This window comes from Cherax quadricarinatus, unplaced genomic scaffold (genome assembly GCF_038502225.1).
Source record: "Cherax quadricarinatus isolate ZL_2023a unplaced genomic scaffold, ASM3850222v1 Contig378, whole genome shotgun sequence".
Taxonomy (NCBI): Eukaryota; Metazoa; Arthropoda; class Malacostraca; order Decapoda; family Parastacidae; genus Cherax; species Cherax quadricarinatus.
The window spans coordinates 81218-98080 of record NW_027195404.1 but is presented as its reverse complement, the minus strand read 5'-3'; the positions used below and the strand labels follow the sequence as shown (position 1 = coordinate 98080).

General features: G+C 40.4%; 1 protein-coding gene across 1 annotated transcript in view; it reads right to left on the bottom strand.

The window, feature by feature from the left end:
- The window catches only part of LOC138851344 (uncharacterized), an 86948-nt gene that overhangs the window by 31042 nt on the left and 39043 nt on the right, over window positions 1-16863 (bottom strand). The window contains exon 2 of the mRNA XM_070080383.1: window positions 16056-16180. Coding sequence (XP_069936484.1) covers window positions 16056-16180 — 125 coding nt within the window. The remainder of the gene's footprint in view (window positions 1-16055; window positions 16181-16863) is intronic.

Here is a 16863-nt window from a genome sequence, read left to right as displayed (position 1 = left end):
TTTTTCTATGCCATAGAATTTTTTTTTTTTAGGGTCAGTACTTACCGAGATATATGTAAGCCCACGAAGTTGGCACTTGACGATCACCTGACAGCAACAAGGAGTGCTGCTGCTTGCAGAAATTCTAAATATTTATCATTTTTTTTTTCCATTTGGTTTTAATTTTCTTAGGTTTTATGGTACGATAATTATGTTTTATAGTAATTCTTTTGATTTCATGGCCAACTGTTGTTTATACAGAAATATATAATATTATAATCATACTATTAGAAACTCACATGTACACATTGATAGGTGATTTTGCACACCTGGCTGAATCACATTCTATTATCTACAACTATATACAGTGCACAAGTATTTACATGTCCAACTTATGTTTCTAGTACTCCATGATTGTATGATACTCCATAAAGCATGGATTCATACAGAGTGCCACCCAACATGGGTGACACACAAATCATGTGTCCTTCCACTGTTGGGGTCATTTTGTGGTGGTAGCACACACAACACACTTTTCTGTGAATGCTTTTTCTTTGGGGTAGGTGGTACTGGTATCAGGTAGTGACAGTTAGGGATGATTTGGTCTGGCACTTTCCCCACTGGGTGTGGTTGTGGTTGGGGGACATGTCGCTGCTGAGGGGCAGGCACAGGTGTGATACCATACGTTTTTGCTATCTGTTTTATGACATTCTGGGAGAATTCTGCAAAACGTTGTCGTTTTCCAGTCTTTACTTTGTACATATTGAATGCATTGAGCACTGCAATGTCTACAAGGTGGAAAAACACTTTTATATACCACTTGCTACTCCTACATACACAGTCAATGAACCCTATCATCATGTCACACTTGTCGACTAGTCGCATATTGTTTGTATAGCAGACGACAACAGCTAGCTTGACAATATGCTCATTGGTGCCCTGGTTCACTTTGTCTGTTTGCACCATCTTATTTCTGTGGATGGTTGACAGCAATGTCATGTCCCGTTTGTCATGCCATGTCAGTGACATGATGTCATTGGCATGAAACGCTTGCGCTGCTCCGTCAGCACTGCCTCCACTGAACCTTGGCATAAATTTTCTATTTCTTCTCACTGTTCCACATATATCAGATTTGTTCACACGTAGGAAATCAGCGAGCATACATCTTGTATACCAGTTGTCTGTGTACAATGTATGACCCTTGCCCAAACTCAGTCATAAGTCAGATGGAACCTGTAATGGAAATAGAATCCGTTCCAGACACCCAAAAGTATTAAACAAAATAATTTTTTTTACATGAAATATACATTTCCCTACACAAAAACGAATAGGATATGCAAAATAAACAATAATTAAATGCCACTTGCCTTTATTGTGGAGTTGTTGATGAGTGATGTGCCAGCAGCAGGGGAGATTGAGGTCTTTTACTGTTTGGAAGGGGAATCCCCTTCCATAAAGACTTCAGGTATGTGTACTAAGTCCTTTGGTGGGGTTACCTCCCTTTTTGTTTTTTTAATGCCACTAGGACTAGCTTGAGAGTCACTGGACCCCTGTCACACAAAATATCTGTCCAGAGAGCTCTGCTTCTCACGTGCCCTTAGGATTTCCCTAAAATGGGACACAAGAGTGTCATTGTACATGTTGCCAATACAGCTTGCAACAGCTGTGACAGCATAAAATTCATCCATAAATGATTGCACCTTTGTAAACATTGTACACATTTCCCTAATCCTTGATGAAGTCATCTTCCTCCATCTCTCTTCCTCCTGCTCTGAAGTACATTCCTGAGATGTGATCTGTTGCTGTTGCACCTGAAGCTCTTGCAGGTCTACAGTCGTTAGTTCTTCCTTGTCATTCTGCACCAACTCTTCCACATCCTTGCCACAAACCTCCTACCCCAAGGACTTCCCCAATGACACAATGGATTCCACTACTGGCATAGGTGCCTGAGGGTTAGCCCCAAACCCTTCAAAATCCCTCTCTTGTACACATTGTGGTCACAGATTCCTCCAAGCAGAGTTCAAAGTCCTGGTAGTCACTCCCTCCCAAGCATTACCTATAAGGTTTATGCAACTGAGGATATTGAAGTGATCTTTCCAAAACTCTCTTAGGGTCAACTGAGTGTCTGAGGTCACTTCAAAGCACTTTTGAAACACTGCTTTGGTGTAGAGTTTTTTGAAGTTTGAAATGACCTGCTGGTCCATGGGCTGGGGGGAGAGTTGTATTAGGAAGCAAAAACTTCACTTTCACGAAGCTAAACTCCCCTGCAATTTGCTCTTGCAAGTCGTGAGGATGAGCAGGAGCATTGTCCATTACCAGGAGGCACTGAGTGACAATTTCTTTTCCTGGAGGTAATTTTTCACAGTGGGGCCAAACACACCATAAAACCTGTCCAAGAAAAATACCCTAGTGACCCATGCCTTACTGTTTGATCTCCACAGCACACACAAATTACCCTTGATGATATTGTTTTCCTGAACACACTGGGAGTTTCCAATAAAGGCTTCACTTTGCAATCACCAGTAGCATTACTACACAACATTAATGTCAGCCTGTCTTTCACAGGCTTATGTCTTGGGAGTGCCTTTTCCTCCTGAGTAATGTAGGTCCTGTTTGGCATTTTCTTCCAAAACAGGCCTGTTTAGTCACAATTAAACACTTGTTCAGGTTTTAAGTTTTCAGTGTCTATGTATTCCTTAAAGCCCTTCACGTATTATTCAGCCGCTTTTAGTCTGAACTGACAGCCTCACCATGCCTTACCACACTGTGAATGCCACTATGATTCTTAAATCTCTCGATCAGCCTTTGCTGGCCTTAAATTCATCAATATCATCACTATTTTGAGGCATTTTCTTAACGAGATCATCATGCAACTTCCTTGCCCTTTCACACTGTCTCCTGATAATTGTTTATCGTTTATCCATACCAACAACAGTCTCTCTACCTCTTCAATTATTTGCAGTCTCCGTTTTGAAAACATACTCACACCTTTCGCAACAACAGCTTCCTTGACTGCCTTTCTGTTTGCCAAGATAATAGTGATGGTTGAATGGGGTTTGTTGTATAGCCTTTCCAACTCAGACATATGCACTCCACTTTCGTATTTTTCAATGACCTCTTTCTCCATTTCCATCGTAATTCTCACCCTTTTTACTAGAGGCTTGGCACTAGAAGCTTTCTTGCGGCCCATGGTGGCTTATTTACCAGTTACAAGCACTAAAAACACTGAAATCATAGAAAATATATCGCAGGTACACTTGGAATTGACCACAACGGTTTGTAAACAATGGCGCACTGAGTCTTGGAGTGGCTAGGCCAACTCCAGCCACATGGGTACATTCGGGACGAACGTGTCCATGCGCCCGTTGGTAGAACCATTTTTTTATGCCAAAGAGCGCCGTTAAACAAATTTGGCGTTACTTGATGCCGCCATTGGTCGGGGGTCCACTGTACAGTGGACCCCCAGTTCCCGATGCTATCGGTATCTGATAAATCCGGTAGCCGATGCATTTGATAAAAAAAAATTTGCCTCGCTTCCCGATACAAAACCCTGTATGCGATACGATGCGTATGAGACGTGTCCATGTGTGGCCTGAACTGCCCCGTGTGTACCAGTGTTTACAAGCCAGCAAGTGTGCGTGCATCTAAGGATACATTCGGTACATTCCATATTATCCATATTATCACTGTTTTTGGTGCTTGCTTCTGCAAAATAAGCCACCATGGGCCCCAAGAAAGCTTCTAGTGTCATCCTTGTGGTAAAAAGGGTGAGAATTAGTATGGAAATTAAGAAAGATTTTGAAGGGTTTGGGGCTAACCCTGAGAAGCCTATGCCAGTTGTGGACTCCATTGTGCCTACTTCAAAAATTAAGGAAATGTGTGCAAAGTGAGTTGAACTGCAAAACCTTTATGGATGAAAATCACCCTAACACAGCTATTGCAAGCCGTGCTGGTGACTATTACAATGACAATGTTATGGCCCATTTTAGACAAATCTTAAAGGAATGGCAACAGAGGTCCAGTGACTCTCAAGCTGGTCCCAGTGGCATTAAAAGAAGAAGGGAAGTAACCCCAGAAAAGGACTTGACACCTTAAGTCCTAATGGAAGGGAATTCCCCTTCTAAACACTAAGACCATCCACACTCTCCCCTCCTCCCATCCCATCAATAATCACCAGATCTTCAATAAAGGTAAGTGTCATGTAACTGTGCATGTCTTCTTCAGTTTGTGTGTATTAAAATTAATATTTCATGTGGTAAAAAAATTTTTTTTTCATACTTTTGGGTGTCTTCCATGGATTAATTTGATTTCCATTATTTCTTATGGGGAAAATTGATTCGCTTTCCAATAATTTTGGTTTACGATGAGCTCTCAGGAACGGATTAATATCTTGAACCGGGGGTCCACTGTATTTATTTCTCACTGTTCTCTGTATGTAAAACTATAGTCATTCTCTATAAAATGTATTTTTTGGTTGGTGCAATTATTTAATAAATGTATGGAAGAGGGTAAGGTACCTAGGGATTGGCAGAGAGCATGCATAGTTCCTTTGTATAAAGGCAAAGGGGATAAAAGAGAGTGCAAAAATTATAGGGGGATAAGTCTGTTGAGTGTACCTGGTAAAGTGTATGGTAGAGTTATAATTGAAAGAATTAAGAGTAAGACGGAGAATAGGATAGCAGATGAACAAGGAGGCTTTAGGAAAGGTAGGGGGTGTGTGGACCAGGTGTTTACAGTGAAACATATAAGTGAACAGTATTTAGATAAGGCTAAAGAGGTCTTTGTGGCATTTATGGATTTGGAAAAGGCGTATGACAGGGTGGAGAGGGGGGCAATGTGGCAGATGTTGCAAGTGTATGGTGTAGGAGGTAGGTTACTGAAAGCAGTGAAGAGTTTTTACGAGGATAGTGAGGCTCAAGTTAGAGTATGTAGGAAAGAGGGAAATTTTTTCCCAGTAAAAGTAGGCCTTAGACAAGGATGTGTGATGTCACCGTGGTTGTTTAATATATTTATAGATGGGGTTGTAAGAGAAGTAAATGCGAGGGTCTTGGCAAGAGGCGTGGAGTTAAAAGATAAAGAATCACACACAAAGTGGGAGTTGTCACAGCTGCTCTTTGCTGATGACACTGTGCTCTTGGGAGATTCTGAAGAGAAGTTGCAGAGATTGGTGGATGAATTTGGTAGGGTGTGCAAAAGAAGAAAATTAAAGGTGAATACAGGAAAGAGTAAGGTTATGAGGATAACAAAAAGATTAGGTGATGAAAGATTGAATATCAGATTGGAGGGAGAGAGTATGGAGGAGGTGAACGTATTCAGATATTTGGGAGTGGACGTGTCAGCGGATGGGTCTATGAAAGATGAGGTGAATCATAGAATTGATGAGGGAAAAAGAGTGAGTGGTGCACTTAGGAGTCTGTGGAGACAAAGAACTTTGTCCTTGGAGGCAAAGAGGGGAATGTATGAGAGTATAGTTTTACCAACGCTCTTATATGGGTGTGAAGCGTGGGTGATGAATGTTGCAGCGAGGAGAAGGCTGGAGGCAGTGGAGATGTCATGTCTGAGGGCAATGTGTGGTGTGAATATAATGCAGAGAATTCGTAGTTTGGAAGTTAGGAGGAGGTGCGGGATTACCAAAACTGTTGTCCAGAGGGCTGAGGAAGGGTTGTTGAGGTGGTTCGGACATGTAGAGAGAATGGAGCGAAACAGAATGACTTCAAGAGTGTATCAGTCTGTAGTGGAAGGAAGGCGGGGTAGGGGTCGGCCTAGGAAGGGTTGGAGGGAGGGGGTAAAGGAGGTTTTGTGTGCGAGGGGCTTGGACTTCCAGCAGGCATGCGTGAGCGTGTTTGATAGGAGTGAATGGAGACAAATGGTTTTTAATACTTGACGTGCTGTTGGAGTGTGAGCAAAGTAACATTTATGAAGGGATTCAGGGAAACCGGCAGGCCGGACTTGAGTCCTGGAGATGGGAAGTACAGTGCCTGCACTCTGAAGGAGGGGTGTTAATGTTGCAGTTTAAAAACTGTAGTGTAAAGCACCCTTCTGGCAAGACAGTGATGGAGTGAATGATGGTGAAAGTTTTTCTTTTTCGGGCCACCCTGCCTTGGTGGGAATCGGCCGGTGTGATAATAAAATAAAATAAAATAACAGGTCCGCCATCACAAATCCGGCAATCAGTTATTCGGTTCCTTCAGTTATTCAGCACTAATTTTGGCTAGCATAATTTCAAATTTCCAGGGTTGCCACACCAACCTGCTGGTATTGTTTGGTGGTGCTACTTGCTGCATAAGTCATTCCAATTTCTTTTTCTCTATTTATTGTTTTAACCTGCTTACTTTTAGCCCTAGCCATGGTTCCAATGAATAAAAGAAATGTTTCTCATTATGTAAAGCACCTACACAGTACATTATCCATTAAAGATAAGGTGGCTTTGAAGCCACTGTCGGTTGCCATGAGCTCAGTCTCATGAAGCAGGAGAATATGCTTTATTATTACGCTAATATCAACAGAGTGACTTCAAGAGTGTATCAGTCTGTAGTGGAAGGAAGGCGGGGTAGGGGTCGGCCTAGGAAAGGTTGGAGGGAGGGGGTAAAGGAGGTTTTGTGTGCGAGGGGCTTGGACTTCCAGCAGGCATGCATGAGCATGTTTGATAGGAGTGAATGGAGACAAATGGTCTCTAATACTTGACGTGCTGTTGGAGTGTGAGCAAAGTAACATTCATGAAGGGGCTCAGGGAAACCGGCAGGCCGGACTTGAGTCCTGGAGATGGGAAGTACAGTGCCTGCACTCTGAAGGAGGGGTGTTAATGTTGCAGTTTAAAAACTGTAGTGCAAAGCACCCTTCTGGCAAGACAGTGATGGAGTGAATGATGGTGAAAGTTTTTCTTTTTCGGGCCACCCTGCCTTGGTGGGAATCGGCCAGTGTGATAATAAAAATAAAAAAATCAACACTACAGCTTATTTGCCTATCACAATTGATCTAATATGACATAATAAACAATATAAATAACATAAAACATGTTAAATACTCCAGAATGAATAATATTTGTAATAACACCGAGCAGTTCGACGGAGGTATGAAGAGGATATTGTTATGCAGGGTTCTGCATGACATCGTAATGTACATATAGTGGAGAAGTGTGTCATAATAGTATGAATATTATAATTGTAAAAAATAATTTTACAATTCATAATGTGCATTTGGGGGTACTGTAAAGTACTCTAACTGTAATTATAAAAAAAATCCTGCTAGGGATTTATTTTCCAAGGGTGTTTGGGTACGCGGAGTAAGCGTGGCTTGGGGCAGTCACATGGGGTCAGCATGGTGTGGAGGCTGGCATCGGAGATGCTGTGTATTTAAGCTAAGTTTGTAGTTGTGTACTCCTTTTGTTTAGCTAACCCAAGCCATAGGCTCTTCTATGGCTTACCTGTATGCCCACCTAGGCTCTGACATGGTCAGGGTGCTGTGGGATGAGTGAGGACATAAGAAATGGGATTGGTAGTGGAGTTGTGACGGCCTGGCGCTGACTAGGCCTAGTGGTTATGGTGGCTGGACCTCCAGCCAGCTGTTTCTTGTGTACCCTCATTTGGGCATTTAGGATTAAGGTGTCTCTAGAGTGTGTATATAGTGTTATGTTGAATAAATATATTTTCCTAACTGGGATTTTTGCCTAACCCTCTGTTAACCAACCCACTGAAGTAACACACACTGGTTTAGCGCTTTCTGTTTTGACTGGGATAGCCCTGGGTGGCCTGTTTATGCTTGAGATGTGTGTAACTTTTACCTTTGCCCTTAGACAAGGCTCAAGCCCCCAGCTATCCCACATTTCTGCGTAATAATATGGTATACAAATACCATTCTCATATCCCTGTCTTGGTGGTTTATATTAGAGAAAATGGAGTGTAGCACAGGGCTAACTGTGATATACACTCGTACTGCACCATAAACCTAAAACAAAAAAGTTATTTTCTCTATATAGATTATCACACATAGCAGCGTATGTGTAGAGAGCCTAGGATAACCCCAAAAAAGTCAACGTGGCTTATTTTTAGCACCTGGCCTGGGTTAGCCACATATGATTTTTGGTAAATATTCGATTCCCAGCCAGGATAGAAACATTAGGCGTGTTTCTTTACACCTGTCGTCTGTGTTTACACATCAGTAAATGTGTACCTGGGTGTTAGCTGACTAGTGTGGGTTATATCCTGGGACATAGACCTAATTTGCTTGAAATACTCAGCATAACAAGCGGCTTTCTATACAGTAGTATGTCACTGATGTCACCTAGGCCTGTATACCTTGTACATGTACGTGTAGTAAATAAAGATATTATTATTATTATTATTATTATTATTATTATTATTATTAAGCTGTTGTATTCTGAGCGCCTCTGCAAAAGCAGTGATGGTGTGTGAGTGTGGTGAAAGTGTTGAATGATGATGAAAGTATTTTCTTTTTGGGGATTTTCTTTCTTTTTTTTGGGTCACCCTGCCTCGGTGGGAGACGACCGACTTGTTGAAAAAAAAGAAAAAAAAAAAAAAATTAGTATTATTATATTTATTATATTATTTTCTCAGTTGTTTGTTGGGTTATCTTATTCAAACTTGGGCAATGTATGATGGAAAGATACTTCTTCACATACACCAAAAATGAAAGAAATCAGACTATAAATAGCGGAGTTCACTTCTCAGCCATTAGCAGTCGCTTAGCGGTATATTTTTGTATGGTTGTTACGGTTATATTCTCATTTTTTCAGTCTCATTTGATAGAATGAAAGATATATTACAGAAATAGATATGATTTTGATTGCTTTTATAATAAAAAGTACCTTGAAATTGCACTCACAGTAGCGAAAATGTTCTATTCTTTAGCGAAGCTCAAGAGTAAACAAATGACATCACCGTCCAATACCTGTCCGCCTGCTAATACAATACATAGTCAAGAATGGCTTGACATTATTTATACAATTATTACAATAATGCAGCAGTCTGCATAACAGTAAATCTTCTATTTTTTAGTGAATAAAAATTCCAAATGAAAAGAAAGAGTAATATAAGAGGGGCCTGTAGCTGTGACTAATGAACAGAGAAAATGTTATTTTAGTGCCAGGAATGTCTGCATTGTTTATTCTGGATCCTGTTTTGAAATTGGCATCTGTTGAAATTTGTGTGAAATCGGCCAAATTGCCAATTTCTGACCACTTTATTGGGTAGTTGAAATAAGTGAATGGGCGGTTTCTTGTACTCAGTTGACAGACTAGAAGTAAATAAGTTTATTCAGGTATACACAAATACAGTTACATAGATTATCATACATAGCAGTGTATGTATAGAGAACCTAGGATAATCCAGAAAAGTCAGACAAAGTGACTTATTTCCAGTACCTGGCCTGGGCTTGCCATATATGATTTTTTGGTAAATATTTTTTTTTCTCGGTTGTTTGTTGGGCTATCTCATTGCAACTTGGACAATGTATGATGGAAAGATGCTTCTTAATGTACAACAAAAATAAAAAAGATGGACGATAAATAAGGGAGTTAACTTCTCAGCCATTAGCCGCCTCTTTGCAGTATATTTTCGTATGGTTTTTATGGTTGTATTCTCATTTTTTTGGACTCATTTGATAGAATGGAAGATATATTACAGAAATAGACATGATTTTGATTGCTTTCACGACGAAAAGTACCTTGAAATTGAGCTCAAAGTAGCGGAAATGTTCGATTTTTGCCGATGTTCAATGAACTGTGTAAGTCAAGTTGGTTAATTTTATTAAGTGTATTCTAACCTAACCACTCTGTAATTAGGCAAACTCAGTAATCCGGCACACTACAGGCCCCAATGATGCCGGATTTTGTGATGGAGGACCTGTACTTTTATGTGGCTGGAATGGATTAATTGAATTTATATTATTTCTTATGGGAAATATTGCTTCAGTTTTCATCGAATTCGGTTTTCGTCAGACTTTCTGGAACAAGTTAATGACAAAAACCGAGGTTTTTGATAAATATGAGGTTCTGAAGCTCGGGAGTGTCCATAATCCTAGCACTTATCAATTAAATTATGTAGAACTTAGCCATACAGATTGCAAACAGGATTTGGGGGTTACGGTACACAGCAACCTTAAACCAAGACAGCAGTGCGTACGTATGCGTAATTAGGCAAATTGATTACTGGGATTTATATCAAGAAGTGTAAGCAAAAGAAGTCCAGCAGTTTTACTACAGCTTTATACATCATTAGTAAGGCCTCACCTAGATTACGCAGCTCAGTTCTGGTCTCCACATTGCAGAATGGATATAAATTCGTTAGAAAACATTCAGCATAGAATGACTAAATTAATACATAGCATTAGAAATCTTCCGTATGAAGAAAGATTGAAGTCCCTTAAATTACATTCACTTGTAAGATCAGGAATGAGGGGAGTCATGATTGAAGTGTATAACTGGAAGATGGATATTAACCCTTTGAGGGTTTTGGTCGTACTAGTACGTCTTACGCGTAGGGGTTTTTGACGTACTAGTACGCATAAATTCTAGCGGCCTCAAATCTCGCAGGAAAAGGCTGATAAGCCTAGATGTGAGAGAATGGGTCTGTGTGGTGGGTGTGCGCAGTAGGAAAAAAATCTGGGACCCAGTGGTGCATTGTGGGAATGCCATCATAGTACACAATTTCCACCGTGCCCTGCGGTAAGAAGTTCCTCACTCCTCGGCGAATTGGGACACTTTTGTTCCCCAGTGACAGTTCTAATACAGATGGAAGTGACAGTGAAGATGAGTTTCAAGGTTCTGGTGAGGTTTTGACCGAAACTAATGACCATAATATGAGTAATAGTGAGGAAAACCCAGACAACCCACAGCCTTCCACCTCTGGTGCTGGGCCGTCGTTCAGTTGTACCAGAATCAAAGAGGAAACTCCTATTTTCCAAAATCCCAGACTCAGATGTGAGCATTGGTGATGATAATGATAGTGATTATGAACTACAAGCTCTTCAAACTTGTTCCAAGAATGGAGGAGGAGGAGGAGGCAGAGGAGGAGGAGGCAGAGGAGGAGGAGGAGGCAAGAGGAGGAGGAGGCAAGAGGAGGAGGAGGCAAGAGGAGGCAGAGGAGGAGGAGGAGGAGGAGGAGGAGGAGGAGGAGGAGGAAGAAGAAGAAGAGGAGGAGGAGGAGGAGGAAGAGGAGGAGGAGGAGGAGGAGGAGGAGGAGGAAGAGGAGGAGGAAGAAGAAGAATACGTTATGATAACAATAATACATAATAATAATACATAATAATAATAATACATAATAATAATAATACATAATAATAATAATAGGTAATAATAATAATATGTAATAATAAAAATAGGTAGTAGGTTGGTAGACAGCAACCACCCAGGGAAGTACTACCGTCCTGCCAGATGACTGTGAAACAGAAACCTGTAACTGTTTTACATGATGGTAGGATTGCTGGTTTTCTTTTTCTGTCTCATAAACACGCTAAGATAACAGGGATATCTTGCTACTCCTACTTACACTTTGGTCACACTTCACAGACACGCACATGCATATATATATATACATACATCTAGGTTTTTCTCCTTTTTCTAAATAGCTCTTGTTCTTTTTTATTTCTTCTATTGTCCATGGGGAAGTGGAAAAGAATCTTTCCTCCGTAAGCCATGCGTGTCGTATGAGGCGACTAAAATGCCGGGAGCAATGGGCTAGTAACCCCTTCTCCTGTATACATTTACTAAAAAAGAGAAGAAGAAAAACTTTATAAAACTGGGTTGCTTAAATGTGCGTGGATGTAGTGCGGATGACAAGAAACAGATGATTGCTGATGTTATGAATGAAAAGAAGTTGGATGTCCTGGCCCTAAGCGAAACAAAGCTGAAGGGGGTAGGAGAGTTTCAGTGGGGGGAAATAAATGGGATTAAATCTGGAGTATCTGAGAGAGTTAGAGCAAAGGAAGGGGTAGCAGTAATGTTAAATGATCAGTTATGGAAGGAGAAAAGAGAATATGAATGTATAAATTCAAGAATTATGTGGATTAAAGTAAAGGTTGGATGCGAGAAGTGGGTCATAATAAGCGTGTATGCACCTGGAGAAGAGAGGAATGCAGAGGAGAGAGAGAGATTTTGGGAGATGTTAAGTGAATGTATAGGAGCCTTTGAACCAAATGAGAGAGTAATTGTGGTAGGGGACCTGAATGCTAAAGTAGGAGAAACTTTTAGAGAGGGTGTGGTAGGTAAGTTTGGGGTGCCAGGTGTAAATGATAATGGGAGCCCTTTGATTGAACTTTGTATAGAAAGGGGTTTAGTTATAGGTAATACATATTTTAAGAAAAAGAGGATAAATAAGTATACACGATATGATGTAGGGCGAAATGACAGTAGTTTGTTGGATTATGTATTGGTAGATAAAAGACTGTTGAGTAGACTTCAGGATGTACATGTTTATAGAGGGGCCACAGATATATCAGATCACTTTCTAGTTGTAGCAAGAGGCATGGAGTTAAAAGATAAAGAATCACACACAAAGTGGGAGTTGTCACAGCTGCTCTTTGCTGATGACACTGTGCTCTTGGGAGATTCTGAAGAGAAGTTGCAGAGATTGGTGGATGAATTTGGTAGGGTGTGCAAAAGAAGAAAATTAAAGGTGAATACAGGAAAGAGTAAGGTTATGAGGATAACAAAAAGATTAGGTGATGAAAGATTGAATATCAGATTGGAGGGAGAGAGTATGGAGGAGATGAACGTATTCAGATATTTGGGAGTGGACGTGTCAGCGGATGGGTCTATGAAAGATGAGGTGAATCATAGAATTGATGAGGGAAAAAGAGTGAGTGGTGCACTTAGGAGTCTGTGGAGACAAAGAACTTTGTCCTTGGAGGCAAAGAGGGGAATGTATGAGAGTATAGTTTTACCAACGCTCTTATATGGGTGTGAAGCGTGGGTGATGAATGTTGCAGCGAGGAGAAGGCTGGAGGCAGTGGAGATGTCATGTCTGAGGGCAATGTGTGGTGTGAATATAATGCAGAGAATTCGTAGTTTGGAAGTTAGGAGGAGGTGCGGGATTACCAAAACTGTTGTCCAGAGGGCTGAGGAAGGGTTGTTGAGGTGGTTCGGACATGTAGAGAGAATGGAGCGAAACAGAATGACTTCAAGAGTGTATCAGTCTGTAGTGGAAGGAAGGCGGGGTAGGGGTCGGCCTAGGAAGGGTTGGAGGGAGGGGGTAAAGGAGGTTTTGTGTGCGAGGGGCTTGGACTTCCAGCAGGCATGCGTGAGCGTGTTTGATAGGAGTGAATGGAGACAAATGGTTTTTAATACTTGACGTGCTGTTGGAGTGTGAGCAAAGTAACATTTATGAAGGGATTCAGGGAAACCGGCAGGCCGGACTTGAGTCCTGGAGATGGGAAGTACAGTGCCTGCACTCTGAAGGAGGGGTGTTAATGTTGCAGTTTAAAAACTGTAGTGTAAAGCACCCTTCTGGCAAGACAGTGATGGAGTGAATGATGGTGAAAGTTTTTCTTTTTCGGGCCACCCTGCCTTGGTGGGAATCGGCCAGTGTGATAATAAAAAATAATAAATAATATAATAAATAATAAATGTTCACCCATGACAGTAACAAGATAAGGGGAGATAACATCTGATAAGTGCTGACGTTTGATGAGGGTAAATGAGGGTAGAGCTGATGCCAAAAGATGAGATGAACATCGCCCTCCCTTTGTTTTTGCTGGTATACTAACATTTCTGTCTGTCTATTTGCCTGTCTGTCAAGCTCCCTGTCTATCCATCTAGCTCTCTGTCTCAGAGAGCCACAAGACTGCGTCATCACTTTTACTCACATCTTCAAGCAGAGTATAGCACTTTGTCTGGGTTTCTTGGGTTATCCTAGGTAATTTATACTATGTATACTTGTATTTATGTGTACCTGTGAGACAGAGATAGACAGACAGATAGAATGAGGGAGAAAGATAATTAGATAGAATGGAGGAGGGGAAGCAGCATCCGACCCCATTGTTTTGACAGGCCGGAGGGGGAAAGAGTAATGAGCCAATATGTCACTTTGACAGCTGCCGACTCCTTGTAATTTACACTATGGACGAGGAGGAGAAGGAGAAGGAGGAAGAAGAGGAGGAGGAGGAAGAGGAATAAGAGGAAGAGGAGGAGGAAGAGGAATAGTAGGAGGAAGATTAGGGGGAAGAGGAGGAAGAGGAAGAAGAGGGGGAGGAGGAAGAGTAGGAGGAAGAGGAAGAAGAGGAGGAGGAGGAAGAGGAGGAGGAGGAAGAGGAAGAGTAGGAGGAAGAGGAAGAGTAGGAAGAGGAAGAGTATGAGGAAGAGTAGGGGGAAGAGGAGGAAGAGTAGGGGGAAGAGGAGGAAGAGGAAGAAGAGGAGGAGGAGGGTGGAACACTAGTACTCTGGTACTGGTACACTAACATTTCTGTCTGTCTATTTGTCTGTCTGTCAAGCTCCCTGTCTATCTGTCTATCCATCTAGCTCTCTGTCTCAGAGAGCCACAAGACTGTGTCATCACTTTTACTCACATCTTCAAGCAGAGTATAGCACTTTGTCTGGATTTCTTGGGTTATCCTAGGTAATTTATACTATGTATACTTGTATTTATGTGTACCTGTGAGACAGAGATAGACAGAGAGAGAGAGAGAGAGAGAGACAGATTGAAAGAGATAGAATGAGGGAGAAAGATAAAACACCATTGTGTATGACACCATGTTTCAGAGTTCCACAAGCTGCAGAACTAATAGGAATATGTTCAGTGACTGTATATTGGTATATATATTATAGAACAATAATAATAAACAATGTTTTGTATTGTTTGTTTTTGTAAACAAGTTTTGTAAACAATATATTGATAATTATGTTTGTGTGCTTATTGTGTTGTATACAACGAGTGTATATATGTACATTGCACCTTACTTTGGTCTCATAGGCCACATAAGTTATGTGAAAAAATAAAATAGTGAAAAAAACAACAAACCTTCAAATACAAGTAAATCAAAGTTTACCGGGTGAGCGGCAGTCGCCGCTGTTGCCATACGTGGCTCATTTTCTGCAAACTTCATGCATCCATATCTCCGTAAGTATTGATGGTAAAATTTTTTTGTTTATCCTATAATGTTTAGAAAAAAAAACTCTATTTTTTCATAAGAAAAAATAAATTTTTTTTTTTTTTGAAATTTGGCCGACCCTGAGAACGAGTTTCGGAGAGGGCCTGTCGACCCTCAAAGGGTTAACAAAAGGGATATAAATAAGGTTTTGAGGATATTCCTCCAAGAGAGAACCCACAATAATGGGTTCAAATAAGACAAGTTTAGATTTAGAAAGGATATAAGAAAGTACTGGTTTGGAAATATTCTAATTGACGAGTCTAATGATCTGCCTAGTAGGGTTATGGATTTGAGTGGGATTTGCACGTGAGTAAACAGAATAGAATGGGTAGCGTTTATTCTGTTAGTGGGTTGGATTTGTAAAGAACCTGCGTAGTATGGGCCAACAGGCCTACTGTAGTGTTCCTCGTTTCTTATGTTCATATGCTCTTATGGAAAATCCTGATACGGGTCTGTGTTATAAGACAATCCTACTCAGCCCTATGCTTGAGGTGAGGTAAAAAAGTTACCACTTTAGTGCTGACACTTGGAGTATTTATGGCTGGTACAGCATCATAGACATGACCCAGGTTCAGAGTACATCTCTCCTTATGAAAAAAGACTAAATCTAAAACGAAATTTTAAATCAAATAACCCACACATGGGAAAATGAAGTTTATGATGACTTATGTGTGTATATCAAACTCAATATTTCGAACAGCCAGAGTGAGTGCATAAACTATACATAAAGAAATGCTCTATTTATTCCTTACAAGATTTACAACATACTCTTAATATATATCACATAAACATCAACTAGACCTTTGATCCATTCCAGATACATTATTATGAAACATTCTAATCTATGAAAGTAAATCAGAGAAGAAATTATTATTCTAGAACTGGTTCAGGTCATATAATTTTCAACATTACAATTTTTATATCCCAAGTGAGAAAAAAAAATATGCTTCCACAACAACATTGTTAATGTTACTCACTTTTTCTCCCATTGTGAGATCTCGTGACAATACTGTTTTTCGTATTTCTTCGCTAGAGTCCGAAACACATCTTTCTCTTCCTCTGGTAACATGTTCCATTTAATAGCTGCATCATACATGAAATCCTAGAAGTATAGAGTTTTAATATAATAATATATAAGAGCAAAGACAATGTTAAGGGAGCGCTAGGGCAAATTTCCGCGCGCGCTCAACCAAAAATCGAAAAATTATGGAAATTGAGTTATATATACCAAAAAATAGCTTAACTCTTTGGCAACACAATGGTACCAGAATGAATGTTCTATGACGTTTCTAAAAGAAATTATAGTCATTTATATCAGGTATGGTGACGGCGATGTGGGTAGCGTGTCTGCTCACGGCCCATATATTTTTTGGAATTTTTTCCTTGTTTTTTATCGCTTTTTCTTGCATTATTCTTTCTAATATAATAACTGGCTATTTGGCATCATAAAACAGTAGGTGGAGCTTATCCGTAGACTTAGAGACAACCAGGAACCATCTGGGAACACTCGGCTCCAGAGATTGCCAGGAGAAATCACTTCATTATTACGCTTATATCAGCTTATATATCAACTCTACGGCTTATTTATCTATCAGAATTGATCTAATATGATATAATAGACACTATAAATAACATACAAACATGTTATATACTCTAGACTGAATAAAATAGGCCATAATATGGCGAGAGATTATCGGGAATATTTCGATATTAATGAGTTACTCCTCTCCATGTCGTATTCTTTGGTCTTGTAATAGAAAATGGTGTTTTGAAGAGGATAACTAC